This window comes from Oncorhynchus mykiss, chromosome 7 (assembly GCF_013265735.2).
Source record: "Oncorhynchus mykiss isolate Arlee chromosome 7, USDA_OmykA_1.1, whole genome shotgun sequence".
Lineage (NCBI taxonomy): Eukaryota > Metazoa > Chordata > Actinopteri > Salmoniformes > Salmonidae > Oncorhynchus > Oncorhynchus mykiss.
The window spans coordinates 82,674,796-82,694,795 of NC_048571.1; the positions used below are offsets into that span (position 1 = coordinate 82,674,796).

Sequence of the window (20,000 nt, forward strand, 5' to 3'; positions counted from 1 at the left end):
CTTGCCTTGACAGGAAGCCAGTGTAGGGTGGCTAGCACTGGAGTAATATGATCACATTTTTTGGTTCTAGTCAGGATTCTAGCAGCCATATTTAGCACTAACTGAAGTTTATTTGGTGCTTTATCCGGGGAGCCGGAAAGTAGAGCATTGCAGTAGTCTAACCTAGAAGTAAAAAAAGCATGTATTAATTTTTCTGCATAATTTTTTAACAGAAAGTTTCTGATTTTTGCAATGTTACGTAGATGGAAAAAAGCTGTCCTTGAAACAGTCTTGATATTTTTGTCAAAAGAGAGATCAGGGTCCAGTCTAACGTCGAGGTCCTTCACAGTTTTATTTGAGACGACTGTACAACCATTAAGATTAATTGTCAGATTCAACAGAAGATATCTTTGTTTCTTGGGACCTAGAACAAGCATCTCTGTTTTGTCCAAGTTTAAAAGTAGAAAGTTTGCAGCCATCCATTTCCTTATGTCTGAAACACAGGCTTCTAGCAAGGGCGATTTTGGGGCTTCACCATGTTTCATTGAAATGTACAGCTGTGTGTCATCCGCATAGTTCTATTGGCTAGTGTGCAATCGCTGGAGAATAAACTGGACAAGCTTAATTTGAGACTATCCTATCAACGGGACATCAATAGCTGTAATATACTATACTTCTCTGAGTCATGGCTGAACAAGGACATGGAAAGTAAAAATCTGTGCTATTCAGGAAGTCTCTAGGTTCTGCTCGCCTGAGTTAGAATTCCTCATGATAAACTGCTGACCATACTATTTACCAAGAGACTTTTCATCTGTAGTTTTTGTAGCTGTCTATTTACCCACCACACACCGATGCTGGCACTAAGACCGCACTCAACGAGCTGTAAAGGGTCATAGCCAAACAAGAAAATGCTTCATTCAGAGGCAGCGCTCCTATTGGCCGGTGATTTTAATACAGGAACACTGAAATCAGTTTAACCTCATTTCTACCAGCATGTCACCTGTGCAACTAGAGGGATAAAAACTCACCTTTACATCCGCACTGAGCTAATGGCTGGGACTGCCACTTTTAAGGAGCAGGACTCTAATCCGGACGCATATAAGAAATCCAGCTACGCCCTCTGACAAACCATCCAACTAGCAAAACGTTAATATAAGACTGAGATTGAATCCTAATACTCCGACTCTGACGCTCGTCGGATGTGGCAAACTATCACAGATTACTAAGGGAAACCCAGCAGAGAACTACCCAATGATGAGAGCCTACCAGATGAGCTAAATGCCTTCTATGCCTCGCTTCGAGGCAAGCAACACTGAACCATGCGTGAGAGCACCAGCTGATCCGGACGACTGTGTAATCTCGCTCTCCATAGCCGATGTGAGTAGACCTTTAAACAGGTTAATATTCAGGTTAAGGCTGCAGGGCCAGACAGATTACCAGGACGTGTACTCAGAGCATCCACTGACCAACTGGCAAGTGTCTGTAATACCAACATGTTTTAAGAAAACCACCATAGTCCCTGTGCCCAAGAAGACCAAGGTAACCTGTCTAAATGACTACCGAGCCGTATAACTCATATCTGTAACCCTGAAATGCTTTGATGGCTGGACATGGCTCACATCAACACCATCATCCACTCCAATTCCCCAACACATCCACAGATGACACAATCTCTATTGCACCACACAATAGAGATGTGTCTGGTGCAATAGGAACAAAAGGAACACCTACGTGAGAATGCTGTTCATTGACTACAGCTCAGCGTTCAACATCATAGTGCCCACGAAGCTCATCACTAAGCTAAGGACCCTGGGACTATTGTTCATCCATGACTGCACGACACCAACACCATCATCAAGTTTACCATTGACACAGCGGTGGTAGGCCTGATCACTGACAACGATGAGACAGCCTATAGGGAGACCTGGTAGTGTGGTGCCAGGAGCCCAACAGTGTGGTGCCAATCATAGTCCGGCTCTTCCTTGGTTTTTGTATTTTCTAGGGAGTTTGTCCACTGTGCTTCTACTTCGGCTTGCTGTTTGAGGCATTCGACCGCAAGGCGCTACAGAGGCGGAGTCAGAGGAAGGCTCTAAAAATGTTATCAAAGACTCCAGCCACCCAAGTCATAGACTGTTCTCTCTGCTACCACACGGCAAGTGGTACCGAAGTACCAAGTCTAGGACCAAAAGGCTTCTTAACAGCTTCTACCCCCAAGACATAATACCAAATAATGACAAAGCAAATGTATTGAAAATTACATAAGTATTCAGACACTTTTACTTAGTACTTTGTTGAAGCACCTATGGCAGTGATTACAGCCTCGAGTCTTCTTGGGTATTACGCTACAAGCTTGGCACACCTGTATTTGGGGAGTTTCCTCCATTCTTATCTGCAGATCCTCTCAAGCTCTGTAAGGTTGGATGGGGAGTGTCTCTGCACAGCTATTTTCAGGTCTCTCCAGAGGTGTTCAATCGGGTTCAATTCAGGCCTCTGGCTGGGCCACTCAAGGACATTCAGACACCTGCGTTGTCTTCGCTGTGTGGATCTCTCTGTACTTTGCTCCCTTCATCTTTCCCTCGATCCTGACTAGTCTCTCAGTCCCTGCAACTGAAAAACATCCCCACAGCATGATCCTGCCACCACCATGCTTCACCGTAGAGATGGTGCCAAGTTTCCTCCAGACGTGATCCTTGGCATTCAGGCCAAAGAGTTCAATCTTGGTATCATCAGAACAGAGAATCTTGTTTCTCATGGTCTGAGAGTCTTTAGGTGCCTTTTGGCAAACTCCAAGCGGGCTGTCATGTGCCTTTTTACTGAGGAGTGGCTTCGTAACGTAACACAAATTGTAAAAAGTCAAGGGGTCTAAATATAGTGCCTTGCGAAAGTATTCGGCCCCCTTGAACTTTGCGACCTTTTGCCACATTTCAGGCTTCAAACATGAAGATATAAAACTGTATTTTTTTTGTGAAGAATCAACAACAAGTGGGACACAATCATGAAGTGGAACGACATTTATTGGATATTTCAAACTTTTTTAACAAATCAAAAACTGAAAAATTGGGCGTGCAAAATTATTCGGCCCCCTTAAGTTAATACTTTGTAGCGCCACCTTTTGCTGCGATTACAGCTGTAAGTCGCTTGGGGTATGTCTCTATCAGTTTTGCACATCGAGAGACTGACATTTTTTCCCATTCCTCCTTGCAAAACAGCTCGAGCTCAGTGAGGTTGGATGGAGAGCATTTGTGAACAGCAGTTTTCAGTTCTTTCCACAGATTCTCGATTGGATTCAGGTCTGGACTTTGACTTGGCCATTCTAACACCTGGATATGTTTATTTTTGAACCATTCCATTGTAGATTTTGCTTTATGTTTTGGATCATTGTCTTGTTGGAAGACAAATCTCCGTCCCAGTCTCAGGTCTTTTGCAGACTCCATCAGGTTTTCTTCCAGAATGGTCCTGTATTTGGCTCCATCCATCTTCCCATCAATTTTAACCATCTTCCCTGTCCCTGCTGAAGAAAAGCAGGCCCAAACCATGATGCTGCCACCACCATGTTTGACAGTGGGGATGGTGTGTTCAGGGTGATGAGCTGTGTTGCTTTCACGCCAAACATAACGTTTTGCATTGTTGCCAAAAAGTTCAATTTTGGTTTCATCTGACCAGAGCACCTTCTTCCACATGTTTGGTGTGTCTCTCAGGTGGCTTGTGGCAAACTTTAAACAACGCTTTTTATGGATATCTTTAAGAAATGGCTTTCTTCTTGCCACGCTTCCATAAAGATCAGATTTGTGCAATATACGACCGATTGTTGTCCTATGGACAGAGTCTCCCACCTCAACTGTAGATCTCTGCAGTTCATCCAGAGTGATCATGGGCCTCTTGGCTGCATCTCTGATCAGTCTTCTCCTTGTATGAGCTGAAAGTTTAGAGGGACGGCCAGGTCTTGGTAGATTTGCAGTGGTCTGATACTCCTTCCATTTCAATATTATCGCTTGCACAGTGCTCCTTGGGATGTTTAAAGCTTGGGAAATCTTTTTGTATCCAAATCCGGCTTTAAACTTCTTCACAACAGTATCTCGGACCTGCCTGGTGTGTTCCTTGTTCTTCATGATGCTCTCTGCGCTTTTAACGGACCTCTGAGACTATCACAGTGCAGGTGCATTTATACGGAGACTTGATTACACACAGGTGGATTGTATTTATCATCATAAGTCATTTAGGTCAACATTGGATAATTCAGAGATCCTCACTGAACTTCTGGAGAGAGTTTGCTGCACTGAAAGTAAAGGGGCTGAATAATTTTGTACGCCCAATTTTTCAGTTTTTGATTTGTTAAAAAAGTTTGAAATATCCAATAAATGTCGTTCCACTTCATGATTGTGTCCCACTTGTTGTTGATTCTTCACAAAAAAATACAGTTTTATATCTTTATGTTTGAAGCCTGAAATGTGGCAAAAGGTCGCAAAGTTCAAGCGGGCCGAATACTTTCGCAAGGCACTGTACCTTCCGAATGCACTGTACACTCACACACACAAAACACACACACACACACACACATGTGCATATTGACGCCACAAACACATACTCACACATAGACATGCTTTCACATATGCTGCTGCTACTCTGTCTATTATATATCCCGATTGGCTTGTCACTTTTACCCCTACCAACATGTACTATCTCAATTACTTCAAATACCTTGTGCCACTGCACATTGACTCAGTACTGGTACTCCTCGTATATAGCCTCATTACTACCTGGTACCCCTGCACATTGACTCAGTACTGGTACTCCTCGTATATAGCCTCATTACTACCTGGTACCCCTGCACATTGACTCAGTACTGGTACTCCTCGTATATAGCCTCATTACTACCTGGTACCCCTGTACATTGACTCAGTACTGGTACTCCTTGTATATAGCCTCATTACTACCTGGTACCCCTGCACATTGACTCAGTACTGGTACTCCTCGTATATAGCCTCATTACTACCTGGTACCCTGCACATTGACTCAGTACTGGTACTCCTCGTATATAGCCTCATTACTACCTGGTACCCCTGTACATTGACTCAGTACTGGTACTCCTCGTATATAGCCTCATTACTACCTGGTACCCTGTACATTGACTCAGTACTGGTACTCCTCGTATATAGCCTCATTACTACCTGGTACCCCTGCACATTGACTCAGTACTGGTACTCCTCGTATATAGCCTCATTACTACCTGGTACCACTGTACATTGACTCAGTACTGGTACTCCTCGTATATAGCCTCATTACTACCTGGTACCCCTGTACATTGACTCAGTACTGGTACTCCTCGTATATAGCCTCATTACTACCTGGTACCACTGTACATTGACTCAGTACTGGTACTCCTCGTATATAGCCTCATTACTACCTGGTACCCCTGTACATTGACTCAGTACTGGTACTCCTCGTATATAGCCTCATTACTACCTGGTACCACTGTACATTGACTCAGTACTGGTACTCCTCGTATATAGCCTCATTACTACCTGGTACCCCTGCACATTGACTCAGTACTGGTACTCCTCGTATATAGCCTCATTACTACCTGGTACCCCTGTACATTGACTCAGTACTGGTACTCCTCGTATATAGCCTCATTACTACCTGGTACCACTGTACATTGACTCAGTACTGGTACTCCTCGTATATAGCCTCATTACTACCTGGTACCCCTGCACATTGACTCAGTACTGGTACTCCTCGTATATAGCCTCATTACTACCTGGTACCCCTGCACATTGACTCAGTACTGGTACTCCTCGTATATAGCCTCATTACTACCTGGTACCCCTGCACATTGACTCAGTACTGGCACTCCTCGTATATAGCCTCATTACTACCTGGTAGTACTACACATTGATTCAGTACTGGCACTCCAGTACTCCAGTACTGTGTGCGTTTGTGTGTGTGTGTCCCGTACCCTGTCCAACCCTTCACAGGGATGACACACAATCTCATAATTTCCCTTCACTCCGACAATGTCTGTAATTGGTAGCCTACAAATATGAATGTCATTCTCTTAGTTGATAGTGTGTACATCAAGGGCCTTCCCCCCTCAAAGCTAATTAGAGGAGAGAATCCAATGTCCCTCCCATCGTATCTCCTCCTCCAATGAGCTTTGAGAGGGACGCGAGAGATTGCGTAATCAAGGGCGGGAGGAATCAAGGATCTGAAGGCTAGTTAAGTTTTTAGACAGTCAATTAGATAATGTACATGTCATTGACATACCAGTTATAGAACATAGTCCTCAGGATCAGCCACTGAGATAGGACTGCATTGGTAGGATAATCATAGAGTTCAAATAAAATCTAATGTATTTATATAGCCCTTCGTACATCAGCTGATATCTCAAAGTGCTGTACAGAAACCCAGCCTAAAACCCCAAACAGCAAGCAATGCAGGTGTTGAAGCACGTTGGCTAAGAAAACTCCATAGAAAGGCCAAAACCTACAAATAAACCTAGAGAGGAACCAGGATTTGAGGGGTGGCCAGTCCTCTTCTGGCTGGGCCGGGTGGAGATTATAGCAGAACATGGCCAAGATGTTCAAATGTTCATAAATGACCAGCATGGTCAAATAATAGGTCTGGGACAGGTAGCACATCCGGTGAACAGGTCAGGATTCCATAGCCACAGGCAGAACAGTTGAAACTGGAGCAGCAGCATGGTCAGGTGGACTGGGGACAGCAAGGAGTCATCATGCCAGGTTGTCCTGAGGCATGGTCCTAGTGCTCAGGTCCTCCGAGAGAGAGAAAGAAAGATAGAAAGAGAGAATTAGAGAGAGCATACTTAAATTCACACAGGACACCGGATAAGACAGGAGAAGTACTCCAGATATAACAAACTGACCCTAGCCCCCCGACACATAAACTACTGCAGCATAAATACTGGAGGCTGAGACAGGAGGGGTCAGGAGACACTGTGGCCCCATCCGATGATACCCCCGGACAGGGCCAAACAGGAAGGATATAACCCCACCCACTTTGCCAAAGCACAGCCCCCACACCACTAGAGCGATACCTTCAACCACCAACTTACCATCCTGAGACAAGTCCGAGTATAGCCCACAAAGATCTCCGCCACGGCACAACCCAAGGGGGGGCGCCAACCCAGACAGGAAGATCACATCAGTGACTCAACCCACTCAAGTGACGCACCCCTCCTAGTGCCAGTGACTCAGCCCCTGTAATAGGGTTAGAGGCAGAGAATCCCAGTGGAAAGAAGGGAACCGTCCAGGCAGAGACAGCAAGGGCGGTTCGTTGCTCCAGTGCCTTTCCGTTCACCTTCACACTCCTGGGCCAGACTACACTCAATCATATGACCCACTGAAGAGATGAGTCTTCAGTAAAGACTTAAAGGTTGAGACCGAGTGCGTCTCTGACATTGGTAGGCAGACCATTCCATAAAAATGGAGCTCTATAGGAGAAAGCCCAGCCTCCAGCTGTTTGCTTAGAAATTCTAGGGACAATTAGGAGGTGTGCGTCTTGTGACCGTAGCGTACGTGTAGGTATGTACGGCAGGACCAAATCAGAGAGATAGGTAGGAGTAAGCCCATGTCATGCTTTGTAGGTTAGCAGTAAAACCTTGAAATCAGCCCTTGCCTTGACAGGAAGCCAGTGTAGGGTGGCTAGCACTGGAGTAATATGATCACATTTTTTGGTTCTAGTCAGGATTCTAGCAGCCATATTTAGCACTAACTGAAGTTTATTTGGTGCTTTATCCGGGGAGCCGGAAAGTAGAGCATTGCAGTAGTCTAACCTAGAAGTAAAAAAAGCATGTATTAATTTTTCTGCATAATTTTTTAACAGAAAGTTTCTGATTTTTGCAATGTTACGTAGATGGAAAAAAGCTGTCCTTGAAACAGTCTTGATATTTTTGTCAAAAGAGAGATCAGGGTCCAGTCTAACGTCGAGGTCCTTCACAGTTTTATTTGAGACGACTGTACAACCATTAAGATTAATTGTCAGATTCAACAGAAGATATCTTTGTTTCTTGGGACCTAGAACAAGCATCTCTGTTTTGTCCAAGTTTAAAAGTAGAAAGTTTGCAGCCATCCATTTCCTTATGTCTGAAACACAGGCTTCTAGCAAGGGCGATTTTGGGGCTTCACCATGTTTCATTGAAATGTACAGCTGTGTGTCATCCGCATAGTTCTATTGGCTAGTGTGCAATCGCTGGAGAATAAACTGGACAAGCTTAATTTGAGACTATCCTATCAACGGGACATCAATAGCTGTAATATACTATACTTCTCTGAGTCATGGCTGAACAAGGACATGGAAAGTAAAAATCTGTGCTATTCAGGAAGTCTCTAGGTTCTGCTCGCCTGAGTTAGAATTCCTCATGATAAACTGCTGACCATACTATTTACCAAGAGACTTTTCATCTGTAGTTTTTGTAGCTGTCTATTTACCCACCACACACCGATGCTGGCACTAAGACCGCACTCAACGAGCTGTAAAGGGTCATAGCCAAACAAGAAAATGCTTCATTCAGAGGCAGCGCTCCTATTGGCCGGTGATTTTAATACAGGAACACTGAAATCAGTTTAACCTCATTTCTACCAGCATGTCACCTGTGCAACTAGAGGGATAAAAACTCACCTTTACATCCGCACTGAGCTAATGGCTGGGACTGCCACTTTTAAGGAGCAGGACTCTAATCCGGACGCATATAAGAAATCCAGCTACGCCCTCTGACAAACCATCCAACTAGCAAAACGTTAATATAAGACTGAGATTGAATCCTAATACTCCGACTCTGACGCTCGTCGGATGTGGCAAACTATCACAGATTACTAAGGGAAACCCAGCAGAGAACTACCCAATGATGAGAGCCTACCAGATGAGCTAAATGCCTTCTATGCCTCGCTTCGAGGCAAGCAACACTGAACCATGCGTGAGAGCACCAGCTGATCCGGACGACTGTGTAATCTCGCTCTCCATAGCCGATGTGAGTAGACCTTTAAACAGGTTAATATTCAGGTTAAGGCTGCAGGGCCAGACAGATTACCAGGACGTGTACTCAGAGCATCCACTGACCAACTGGCAAGTGTCTGTAATACCAACATGTTTTAAGAAAACCACCATAGTCCCTGTGCCCAAGAAGACCAAGGTAACCTGTCTAAATGACTACCGAGCCGTATAACTCATATCTGTAACCCTGAAATGCTTTGATGGCTGGACATGGCTCACATCAACACCATCATCCACTCCAATTCCCCAACACATCCACAGATGACACAATCTCTATTGCACCACACAATAGAGATGTGTCTGGTGCAATAGGAACAAAAGGAACACCTACGTGAGAATGCTGTTCATTGACTACAGCTCAGCGTTCAACATCATAGTGCCCACGAAGCTCATCACTAAGCTAAGGACCCTGGGACTATTGTTCATCCATGACTGCACGACACCAACACCATCATCAAGTTTACCATTGACACAGCGGTGGTAGGCCTGATCACTGACAACGATGAGACAGCCTATAGGGAGACCTGGTAGTGTGGTGCCAGGAGCCCAACAGTGTGGTGCCAATCATAGTCCGGCTCTTCCTTGGTTTTTGTATTTTCTAGGGAGTTTGTCCACTGTGCTTCTACTTCGGCTTGCTGTTTGAGGCATTCGACCGCAAGGCGCTACAGAGGCGGAGTCAGAGGAAGGCTCTAAAAATGTTATCAAAGACTCCAGCCACCCAAGTCATAGACTGTTCTCTCTGCTACCACACGGCAAGTGGTACCGAAGTACCAAGTCTAGGACCAAAAGGCTTCTTAACAGCTTCTACCCCCAAGACATAATACCAAATAATGACAAAGCAAATGTATTGAAAATTACATAAGTATTCAGACACTTTTACTTAGTACTTTGTTGAAGCACCTATGGCAGTGATTACAGCCTCGAGTCTTCTTGGGTATTACGCTACAAGCTTGGCACACCTGTATTTGGGGAGTTTCCGCCATTCTTATCTGCAGATCCTCTCAAGCTCTGTAAGGTTGGATGGGGAGTGTCTCTGCACAGCTATTTTCAGGTCTCTCCAGAGGTGTTCAATCGGGTTCAATTCAGGCCTCTGGCTGGGCCACTCAAGGACATTCAGACACCTGCGTTGTCTTCGCTGTGTGGATCTCTCTGTACTTTGCTCCCTTCATCTTTCCCTCGATCCTGACTAGTCTCTCAGTCCCTGCAACTGAAAAACATCCCCACAGCATGATCCTGCCACCACCATGCTTCACCGTAGAGATGGTGCCAAGTTTCCTCCAGACGTGATCCTTGGCATTCAGGCCAAAGAGTTCAATCTTGGTATCATCAGAACAGAGAATCTTGTTTCTCATGGTCTGAGAGTCTTTAGGTGCCTTTTGGCAAACTCCAAGCGGGCTGTCATGTGCCTTTTTACTGAGGAGTGGCTTCGTAACGTAACACAAATTGTAAAAAGTCAAGGGGTCTAAATATAGTGCCTTGCGAAAGTATTCGGCCCCCTTGAACTTTGCGACCTTTTGCCACATTTCAGGCTTCAAACATGAAGATATAAAACTGTATTTTTTTTGTGAAGAATCAACAACAAGTGGGACACAATCATGAAGTGGAACGACATTTATTGGATATTTCAAACTTTTTTAACAAATCAAAAACTGAAAAATTGGGCGTGCAAAATTATTCGGCCCCCTTAAGTTAATACTTTGTAGCGCCACCTTTTGCTGCGATTACAGCTGTAAGTCGCTTGGGGTATGTCTCTATCAGTTTTGCACATCGAGAGACTGACATTTTTTCCCATTCCTCCTTGCAAAACAGCTCGAGCTCAGTGAGGTTGGATGGAGAGCATTTGTGAACAGCAGTTTTCAGTTCTTTCCACAGATTCTCGATTGGATTCAGGTCTGGACTTTGACTTGGCCATTCTAACACCTGGATATGTTTATTTTTGAACCATTCCATTGTAGATTTTGCTTTATGTTTTGGATCATTGTCTTGTTGGAAGACAAATCTCCGTCCCAGTCTCAGGTCTTTTGCAGACTCCATCAGGTTTTCTTCCAGAATGGTCCTGTATTTGGCTCCATCCATCTTCCCATCAATTTTAACCATCTTCCCTGTCCCTGCTGAAGAAAAGCAGGCCCAAACCATGATGCTGCCACCACCATGTTTGACAGTGGGGATGGTGTGTTCAGGGTGATGAGCTGTGTTGCTTTCACGCCAAACATAACGTTTTGCATTGTTGCCAAAAAGTTCAATTTTGGTTTCATCTGACCAGAGCACCTTCTTCCACATGTTTGGTGTGTCTCTCAGGTGGCTTGTGGCAAACTTTAAACAACGCTTTTTATGGATATCTTTAAGAAATGGCTTTCTTCTTGCCACGCTTCCATAAAGATCAGATTTGTGCAATATACGACCGATTGTTGTCCTATGGACAGAGTCTCCCACCTCAGCTGTAGATCTCTGCAGTTCATCCAGAGTGATCATGGGCCTCTTGGCTGCATCTCTGATCAGTCTTCTCCTTGTATGAGCTGAAAGTTTAGAGGGACGGCCAGGTCTTGGTAGATTTGCAGTGGTCTGATACTCCTTCCATTTCAATATTATCGCTTGCACAGTGCTCCTTGGGATGTTTAAAGCTTGGGAAATCTTTTTGTATCCAAATCCGGCTTTAAACTTCTTCACAACAGTATCTCGGACCTGCCTGGTGTGTTCCTTGTTCTTCATGATGCTCTCTGCGCTTTTAACGGACCTCTGAGACTATCACAGTGCAGGTGCATTTATACGGAGACTTGATTACACACAGGTGGATTGTATTTATCATCATAAGTCATTTAGGTCAACATTGGATAATTCAGAGATCCTCACTGAACTTCTGGAGAGAGTTTGCTGCACTGAAAGTAAAGGGGCTGAATAATTTTGTACGCCCAATTTTTCAGTTTTTGATTTGTTAAAAAAGTTTGAAATATCCAATAAATGTCGTTCCACTTCATGATTGTGTCCCACTTGTTGTTGATTCTTCACAAAAAAATACAGTTTTATATCTTTATGTTTGAAGCCTGAAATGTGGCAAAAGGTCGCAAAGTTCAAGCGGGCCGAATACTTTCGCAAGGCACTGTACCTTCCGAATGCACTGTACACTCACACACACAAAACACACACACACACACACACATGTGCATATTGACGCCACAAACACATACTCACACATAGACATGCTTTCACATATGCTGCTGCTACTCTGTCTATTATATATCCCGATTGGCTTGTCACTTTTACCCCTACCAACATGTACTATCTCAATTACTTTAAATACCTTGTGCCACTGTACATTGACTCAGTACTGGTACTCCTCGTATATAGCCTCATTACTACCAGGTACCCCTGTACATTGACTCAGTACTGGTACTCCTCGTATATAGCCTCATTACTACCTGGTACCCCTGCACATTGACTCAGTACCGGTACTCCTCGTATATAGCCTCATTACTACCTGGTACCCCTGTACATTGACTCAGTACTGGTACTCCTCGTATATAGCCTCATTACTACCTGGTACCCCTGCACATTGACTCAGTACTGGTACTCCTCGTATATAGCCTCATTACTACCTGGTACCCCTGCACATTGACTCAGTACTGGTACTCCTCGTATATAGCCTCATTACTACCTGGTACCCCTGCACATTGACTCAGTACTGGTACTCCTCGTATATAGCCTCATCTACCCATCTACCCATAACATAGAGTCACTATAGTCCCAATCTACCCATAACTTAGAGTCACTATAGTCCCCATCTACCCATAACATAGAGTCACTGTAGTCCCCATCTACCCATAACATAGAGTCCCCATCTACCCATCTACCCATAACATAGAGTCACCACGTCACATTATACTTGGAGAAGGTCTGACTTTTTTCTTTCTAAACTTTTCTTTCTGATTGAGACAGCTGCTGAGGGTAATATGAGAAGCAGACTGATTTATTCTGTCGTAATCTTTTGTCCATTTTAGACCCGAAAAACATAAAGACAGAAAAGCAGAATACCTTCCTCGCCTCTTCTCTGTACATCCGTGGGAGTTTCTGTTTCAGCAGCTGTTCAGCTCCGAGTTGGTTAGCTGTTAGCATCCTCAGGGAGCCATTCAATATGTATGAAACTTCAAACAACTGCGGCTACAATACCTCAGGCTTTTAAATGGTTGAGAAAAAGACAGGCAGAATTTTAAAAAATGCTCTCTTTATGTTAAAAGTCCACGCTCACACACACACACACACACACACACACACACACACACACACTGACAGTGGGTGAGGCAATGGGTGGTGATGTTTTGATGATAGCATAATGCCGTAGTGTCTGCAATAGTAGATGAAGTCGCTGCAGGGTTGAGTTACATTATTTATCCATGCTCGCACCATCTTCTAATGTCTGGCCATTTGCTGCCCAAAAAATTGCAACAAAAAAATGCTTTCTAAGGTCCTCCTCTCCTCTTCCCCTCACTGAAGTACTGTACTGTTGCGACTTTGTACTGAGGTGGCTAAGGAAGTCAAGCGCAGGAGAGCAGAGATGTCAAAGTAGCGTCTTTAATAGGCAAGTCCAAAAACAAGGCTCCTTACTTTTCCTACAACACTGTACACACGTGAATGAACTGAGGAAAACCTCAACGAGCAACATGAAAAATAATCCTGCACAAACCTAAGCGGGACACAGGGTTAAATATTCACACAGAAATTAAAGCAAATGAAAACCAGGTGTGAAAGACAAAGACAAAACAAACGCAAAAGGAAACATGGATCGGTGATGGCTAGTAGGCCGGGGATGGCTAGTAGGCCGGTGATGGCTAGTAGACCGGTGATGGCTAGTAGACCGGTGATGACTAGTAGACCGGTGATGACTAGTAGGCCGGTGATGGCTAGTAGACCGGTGATGACTAGTAGACCGGTGATGGCTAGTAGGCCGGTGATGACTAGTAGGCCGGTGATGACTAGTAGGCCGGTGATGGCTAGTAGACCGGTGATGACTAGTAGGCCGGTGATGACTAGTAGGCCGGTGATGACTAGTAGGCCGGTGATGACTAGTAGGCCGGTGATGGCTAGTAGGCCGGTGATGGCTAGTAGGCCGGTGATGGCTAGTAGGCCGGTGATGGCTAGTAGGCCGGTGATGACTAGTAGGCCGGTGATGACTAGTAGGCCGGTGATGACTAGTAGGCCGGTGATGACTAGTAGGCCGGTGATGGCTAGTAGGCCGGTGATGACTAGTAGACCGGTGATGACTAGTAGGCCGGTGATGACTAGTAGGCCGGTGATGGCTAGTAGGCCGGTGATGACTAGTAGACCGGTGATGACTAGTAGGCCGGTGATGACTAGTAGGCCGGTGATGACTAGTAGGCCGGTGATGGCTAGTAGGCCGGTGATGACTAGTAGGCCGGTGATGCAACTCAGCATTTGGATGCAACTCAGCATTCTTTGTCCTCCAAACACGACGAGTTGAGTTTTTACCAAAAACTTATAGTTTGGTTTCATCTGACCATATGACATTCTCCCAATCTTCTTCTGGATCATCCAAATGCTGTCTAGCAAACTTCAGACGGGCCTGGATATGTACTGGCTTAAGCAGGGGGACACGTCTGGCACTGCAGGATTTGAGTCCCTGGCGGCGTAGTGTGTTACTGATGGTAGGCTTTGTTACTTTGGTCCCAGCTCTCTGCAGGGCATTCACTAGGTCACCCTGTGTGGTTCTGGGATTTTTGCTCACCGTTCTTGTGATAATTTTCACCCCACGGGGTGAGATCTTGCCCAGATACCCCAGATCGAGGGAGATTATCAGTGGTCTTGTATGTCTTCCATTTCCTAATAATTGCTCCCACAGTTGATTTCTTCAAACCAAGCTGCTTACCTATTGCAGATTCAGTCTTCCCAGCCTGGTGCAGGTCTACAATTTTGTTTCTGGTGTCCAAATGAAAGTAGTTCAGACAAAACATTCATTAAGGGAGAGGAATGGTTACAAAAAAACAATCTCACTTAAAAGGGAATGTTTCCGATTATGAGGGAGGAGCTTAAGGGAAAGTCCGTCTTGTCCATAGTGGAGTTTGGAGTGTGACTGTTTGAGGTTGTGGACAGGTGTCTTTTATACTGATAACAAGTTCAAACAGGTGCCATTAATACAGGTAACGAGTGGAGGACAGAGGAGCCTCTTAAAGGTCTGTGAGAGCCAGAAATCTTGCTTGTTTGTAGGTGACCAAATACTTATTTTCCACCATAATTTGCAAATAAATTCATTAAAAATCCTACAATGTGATTTTCTGGATTTTTTTTTCTTCTCATTTTGTCTGTCATAGTTGAAGTGTACCCATGATGAAAATTACAGGCCTCTCTCATCTTTTTAAGTGGGAGAACATGCACAATTGGTGGCTGACTAAATACTTTTTTGCCCCACTGTATATCTCTCTGTCTTCTCAAGTCTGATAATCTCTCTCTCTGTCTCTCTTTTCTCCTCCTCAAGTCTGATAATCTCTCTCTCTCTCTCTCTCTCTCTCTCTCTCTCTCTCTCTCTCTCTCTGTCTTCTCCTCCTCAGGTCTGATAATCTCTCTCTCTGTCTTCTCCTCCTCAGGTCTGATAATCTCTCTCTCTGTCTTCTCCTCCTCAGGTCTGATCATCTCTCTCCAGCTGCTGAGAGGAGAGATGGAACAAATCAGGAGAGAGAACCCTATGATTTTCAATAGGGGCGTGGCCATTACACGCAAGCTGGGCTTCCCCGATGTCATCATGCCAGGTGAGAACTGGGCTGTGCTACTGACGTTATATTGGGTAACTCCCAATAATAGCTCCTTTCTCCTGAAGTGTTCACTACTTCCCACAAATCTAAATGCACTGGATTGGTGGAGACATGGGCTAGAGGGAGTCTTCTTATCTCAGTCATTTCCTTTCAAATCAGTAAAGTGAACTAGTGTACACTTCAAGAGAAAGGAGAGATTATTGGGATGCAGCCATTGTTTCAATGCAGTTGTTGGTATTTCTGGCTGAAGTAAGCTTGAATGTATGTGGATGGGTTGGTGCATTTGACCATGTAGGCTACACAGTACAGTAGACTTGTCTTGGCTCTGCTTTGCCCTGTTTCCTTCTGAAATGCTGTGACAGCAGTCTGGTTCTAAAGCCTAGCAACACAAAGTGACAAGAGTCCCTCACCTCTTTCTGTCTGTCCATACTTCTGTCTGTCTGTCTGTCCGTATGCACTGTTGTGGTCCACATTCTTATAGTCCACTTAATGATTGATGTCCCCCCCCCCCCCCCCCCCCCCCCCACACCAATCAATATTCCACTCAGCTTCTAAACCCTCATTCCGTTATTCCATATCCCTTCCCCATTCTCATCTCAGCCCAGGTTAATTTGTTTGTGAATAGACTAGTCTCCAGCTCGTCTTTATAATCACACTCGGGTCCCACTGCATTCAATTCACATGCAAAGCTAATCACTTCAAATCCTTGTCGGAATGAATTGCCGATAAATCAATTAGTCTGGGTCCGAGTGGCAGACCTGGGTTCAAATGGTATTTGGAATCATTTCATATAATTTATCTGTGATTTTATTGTTTCTTTTAACAGAAAACTACAAACCCTGTCCATCTGGCACTCCAGGCTAAATCCAAAACTCAAATAGTATTTGGCCCCAGGTCTGTGTCGTAAAGATGTAGGATCTTAATTTGAGACAGTTTGCTACTGAAGGAAAAATAATCTTGCAGCAACAGGAAATATGGATTATAACAACTTTTTGTAGGGAACATCCCTGGTCATCCCTACTGCTAATCTGCCGCACTCACTAAACACAAATGCTTTGTTTGTAAATGCTGTCTGAGTGCTGAGGTGTGCCTCTGGCTATCCGTAAATACATTTAATTAGAACAAGACATTTGCGCCGTCTGGTTTGCTTAATATAAGTCATTTGAAATTATTTATACATTTACTTTCGCTACTTTCTACTTTTAATTTTGTATTTTTTTGGCAATTACATTTACTTATGACACTCAAGTATATTTAAAACCAAATACTTTTAGACTTTTACTCAAGTATTTTTTACTTGGTGACTTTTACTTTTACTTGAGTAATTTTCTGTTAAGGTGTCTTGACTTTTACTCAAGTATGACAATTGGGTACTTTTCCCACCAAAAATCAATTATGAAATGTCAAAGTAAAAATTACAAACTTCAGAAGCCTTTTTAAACCTCAAATAACGGCAATGGGGTCATCAAATTAAGATCCTACATATTTCGGGTGTCTCAATCCAAATAATGAAATAGTGTATTTCCCTCTGAGGGTCTTAGCCCCAAATGAGGGAACAAAAACCAGTGCCATTCTTTATGTAGCTGACTGGCTATAGTGGAGATGTGTTAACCAGTCAGCTGATGTTCTGAAAGAGCTGCAAAATCTGGACCCCTACAGATCAGCCGGGCTAGACAATCTGGACCCTTTCTTTCTAAAATGTTCTGCCGAAATTGTTGCCACCCCTATTACTAGCCTGTTCAACCTCTCTTTCGTGTCATCTGAGATTCCCAAAGATTGGAAAGCAGCTGCGGTCATCCCCCTCTTCAAAGGGTTCTACATACGTTGTATGTGTCGAACTGCTTTGCTTTATCTTGGCCAGGTCACAATTGTAAATGAGAACTTGTTCTCAACTTGCCTACCCGGTTAAATAAAGGTGAAATAAATCAAATGAAAATTAAACCTGGTAGCCTAGTGGTTAGAGCGTTGGACTAGTAACCGAAAGTGTCACGACCGTCCTAAGAACATTCGGACCAAAGCTCAGCGGTCCTCCCCCTCTTCCCCCTCTTCAAAGGGTTCCACATATTTATTGACGTGAAACGCACAAAACAATAAAAAGCCAACGATACGTGAAGCTATGAAGTGCTCACAGGCAACTACACATAAACAAGATCCCACAAAAACCAGTGGGGAAATGGCTGCCTAAATATGATCCCCAATCAGAGACGACGATAAAGCGCTGCCTCTGATTGGGAACCATACCAGACCAACATAGAAATAAAACAACCTAGATTACCCACCCTAGTCACACCCCGACCTAACCAAAATAGAGAATAAAAAGGCTCTCTATGGTCAGGGCGTGACAGAAAGGTTGCAAGCTCAAATCCCTGAGCGAGCTGACAAGGTAAAAATCTGCCTCTGAACACAGCAGTTAACCCACTGTTCATAGGCTGTCATTGAAAATAAGAATTTGTTCTTGACTTGCCTAGTTAAAATAAATAACCGGTTTGCTAGGTTATAGTGGAGACAAGTTAACCAGTTCAACTGTCTGAGTGCTTGTTTTGGGCCCTGTGTGCTCGGCTATAGTGGAGACAAGTTAACCAGTTCAACTGTCTGAGTGCTTGTTTTGGGCCCTGTGTGCTTGGCCATAGTGGAGACAAGTTAACCAGTTCAACTGTCTGAGTGCTTGTTTTGGGCCCTGTGTGCTTGGCTATAGTGGAGACAAGTTAACCAGTTCAACTCTCTGGGTGCTTGTTTTGGGCCCTGTGTGCTCGGCTATAGTGGAGACAAGTTAATGAGAGCCCTGTATCATGTTACATGCCACAAGCTGGCTATGGTTAAATTTAGCATGGCTCAATTTGACTATTCTTGGTCAAGAATAGTCTCCTTTAACAGTTTCTGTGTCTATCGTCATTCCAATCACAACGCTCGCCAAACTTACATGATGAGATATGAGATTAGGAAAGTGTCATTGAGACACAGTCTCGTTTACAAAGGAGAGTTGTGGTCAACCAACCGGTCGATCGCGGTCAACTGGTTGATCTTCAAGGCGTTCCTAATCGATCACCAAACATTTCTGTAAAAAAAACAATGATAAAGACTTGCATTCCTTCATTTGTTTTCTGTTGGTGATAGGTGCACTTGATACAGCAGTCCTAGTGCCCGGAAAGGCAAAGCGTTCCCATTTTGAACCATTTCAGGTGTCTGAAGCTAGAACTCCGCCTACCCTGCAGGCCAAAGAACAAATCAAGTTACCTTATAGGCCTACTGCTGGCCAATCAGAAAGCTTAGATAGCTCGCACCATAGACAGAAAAAAATAAGCCTTGAACTCACAGCAAAGTTGATCATGTGATTTTTTAAAACTTTAAAGCCAATGACTAGAGAGACAACGAATACAGCTGCTGTCACTATTATAAGCCATAAAATGCACATCCTCCCTACTTCCACTCACGCTACAACCAGCACAGCAGTTGTAATGAATAACGACAGCAAAGTGTTCTAATAAACTTGTGTTGTTATTATTAGTGGCTTGAGTCTCTTTTTTTTTTTACATCAAGGAATATTTCACTTTCTCTGGTTATAGGAGTAACAACATGGTTCTAGGAGTAGCACCAATTGTGCCTCATGCACAATTGGTGCATGAGGCAGAAATAATGCAGTGTGACTTGAGTTTCGCCGTCAGCTGAAAGACTGAGTCCCCATTTCCCAGTGGAGGGAAGGAGAGAGGCAGCCTCACCGATGCTCCCTCCCCTCAGACTGACCATCAGATGCTCCCTCCCCTCAGACTGACCATCAGATGCTCCCTCCCCTCAGACTGACCATCAGATGCTCCCTCCCCTCAGACTGACCATCAGATGCTCCCTCCCCTCAGACTGACCATCAGATGCTCCCTCCCCTCAGACTGACCATCAGATGCTCCCTCAGACTACACTCAACCAGACTACACTCAATCATAGGACCTACTGAAGAGATGAGTCTTCAATAAAGACTTAAAAGTTGAGACTGAGTCTGCGTCTCTCACATAGGTAGGCAGACCATTCCATAAAAATGGAGCTCTATAGGAGAAAGCCCTGCCTCCAGCTGTTTGCTTAGAAATTCTAGGGACAATTAGGAGGCCTGCGTCTTGTGACCGTAGCTACACCTGCGTCTTGTGACCATAGCTACACCTGCGTCTTGTGACCGTAGCTACACCTGCATCTTGTAACCGTAGCTACACCTGCATCTTGTGACCGTTTCTACACCTGCATCTTGTGACCGTAGCTACACCTGCATCT

At 44.4% G+C, this 20,000-nt stretch overlaps 1 protein-coding gene across 7 annotated transcripts in view; it reads left to right on the top strand.

Moving 5' to 3' along the window:
- Window positions 1–20,000, top strand: part of dock3 (dedicator of cytokinesis 3) — a 410,366-nt gene that overhangs the window by 320,396 nt on the left and 69,970 nt on the right. For all 7 annotated transcript variants that reach the window (XM_036984224.1, XM_036984227.1, XM_036984223.1 and 4 more), the window contains exon 14: window positions 15,618–15,743. In XM_036984224.1, the coding sequence (XP_036840119.1) occupies window positions 15,618–15,743 (126 nt within the window). The remainder of the gene's footprint in view (window positions 1–15,617; window positions 15,744–20,000) is intronic.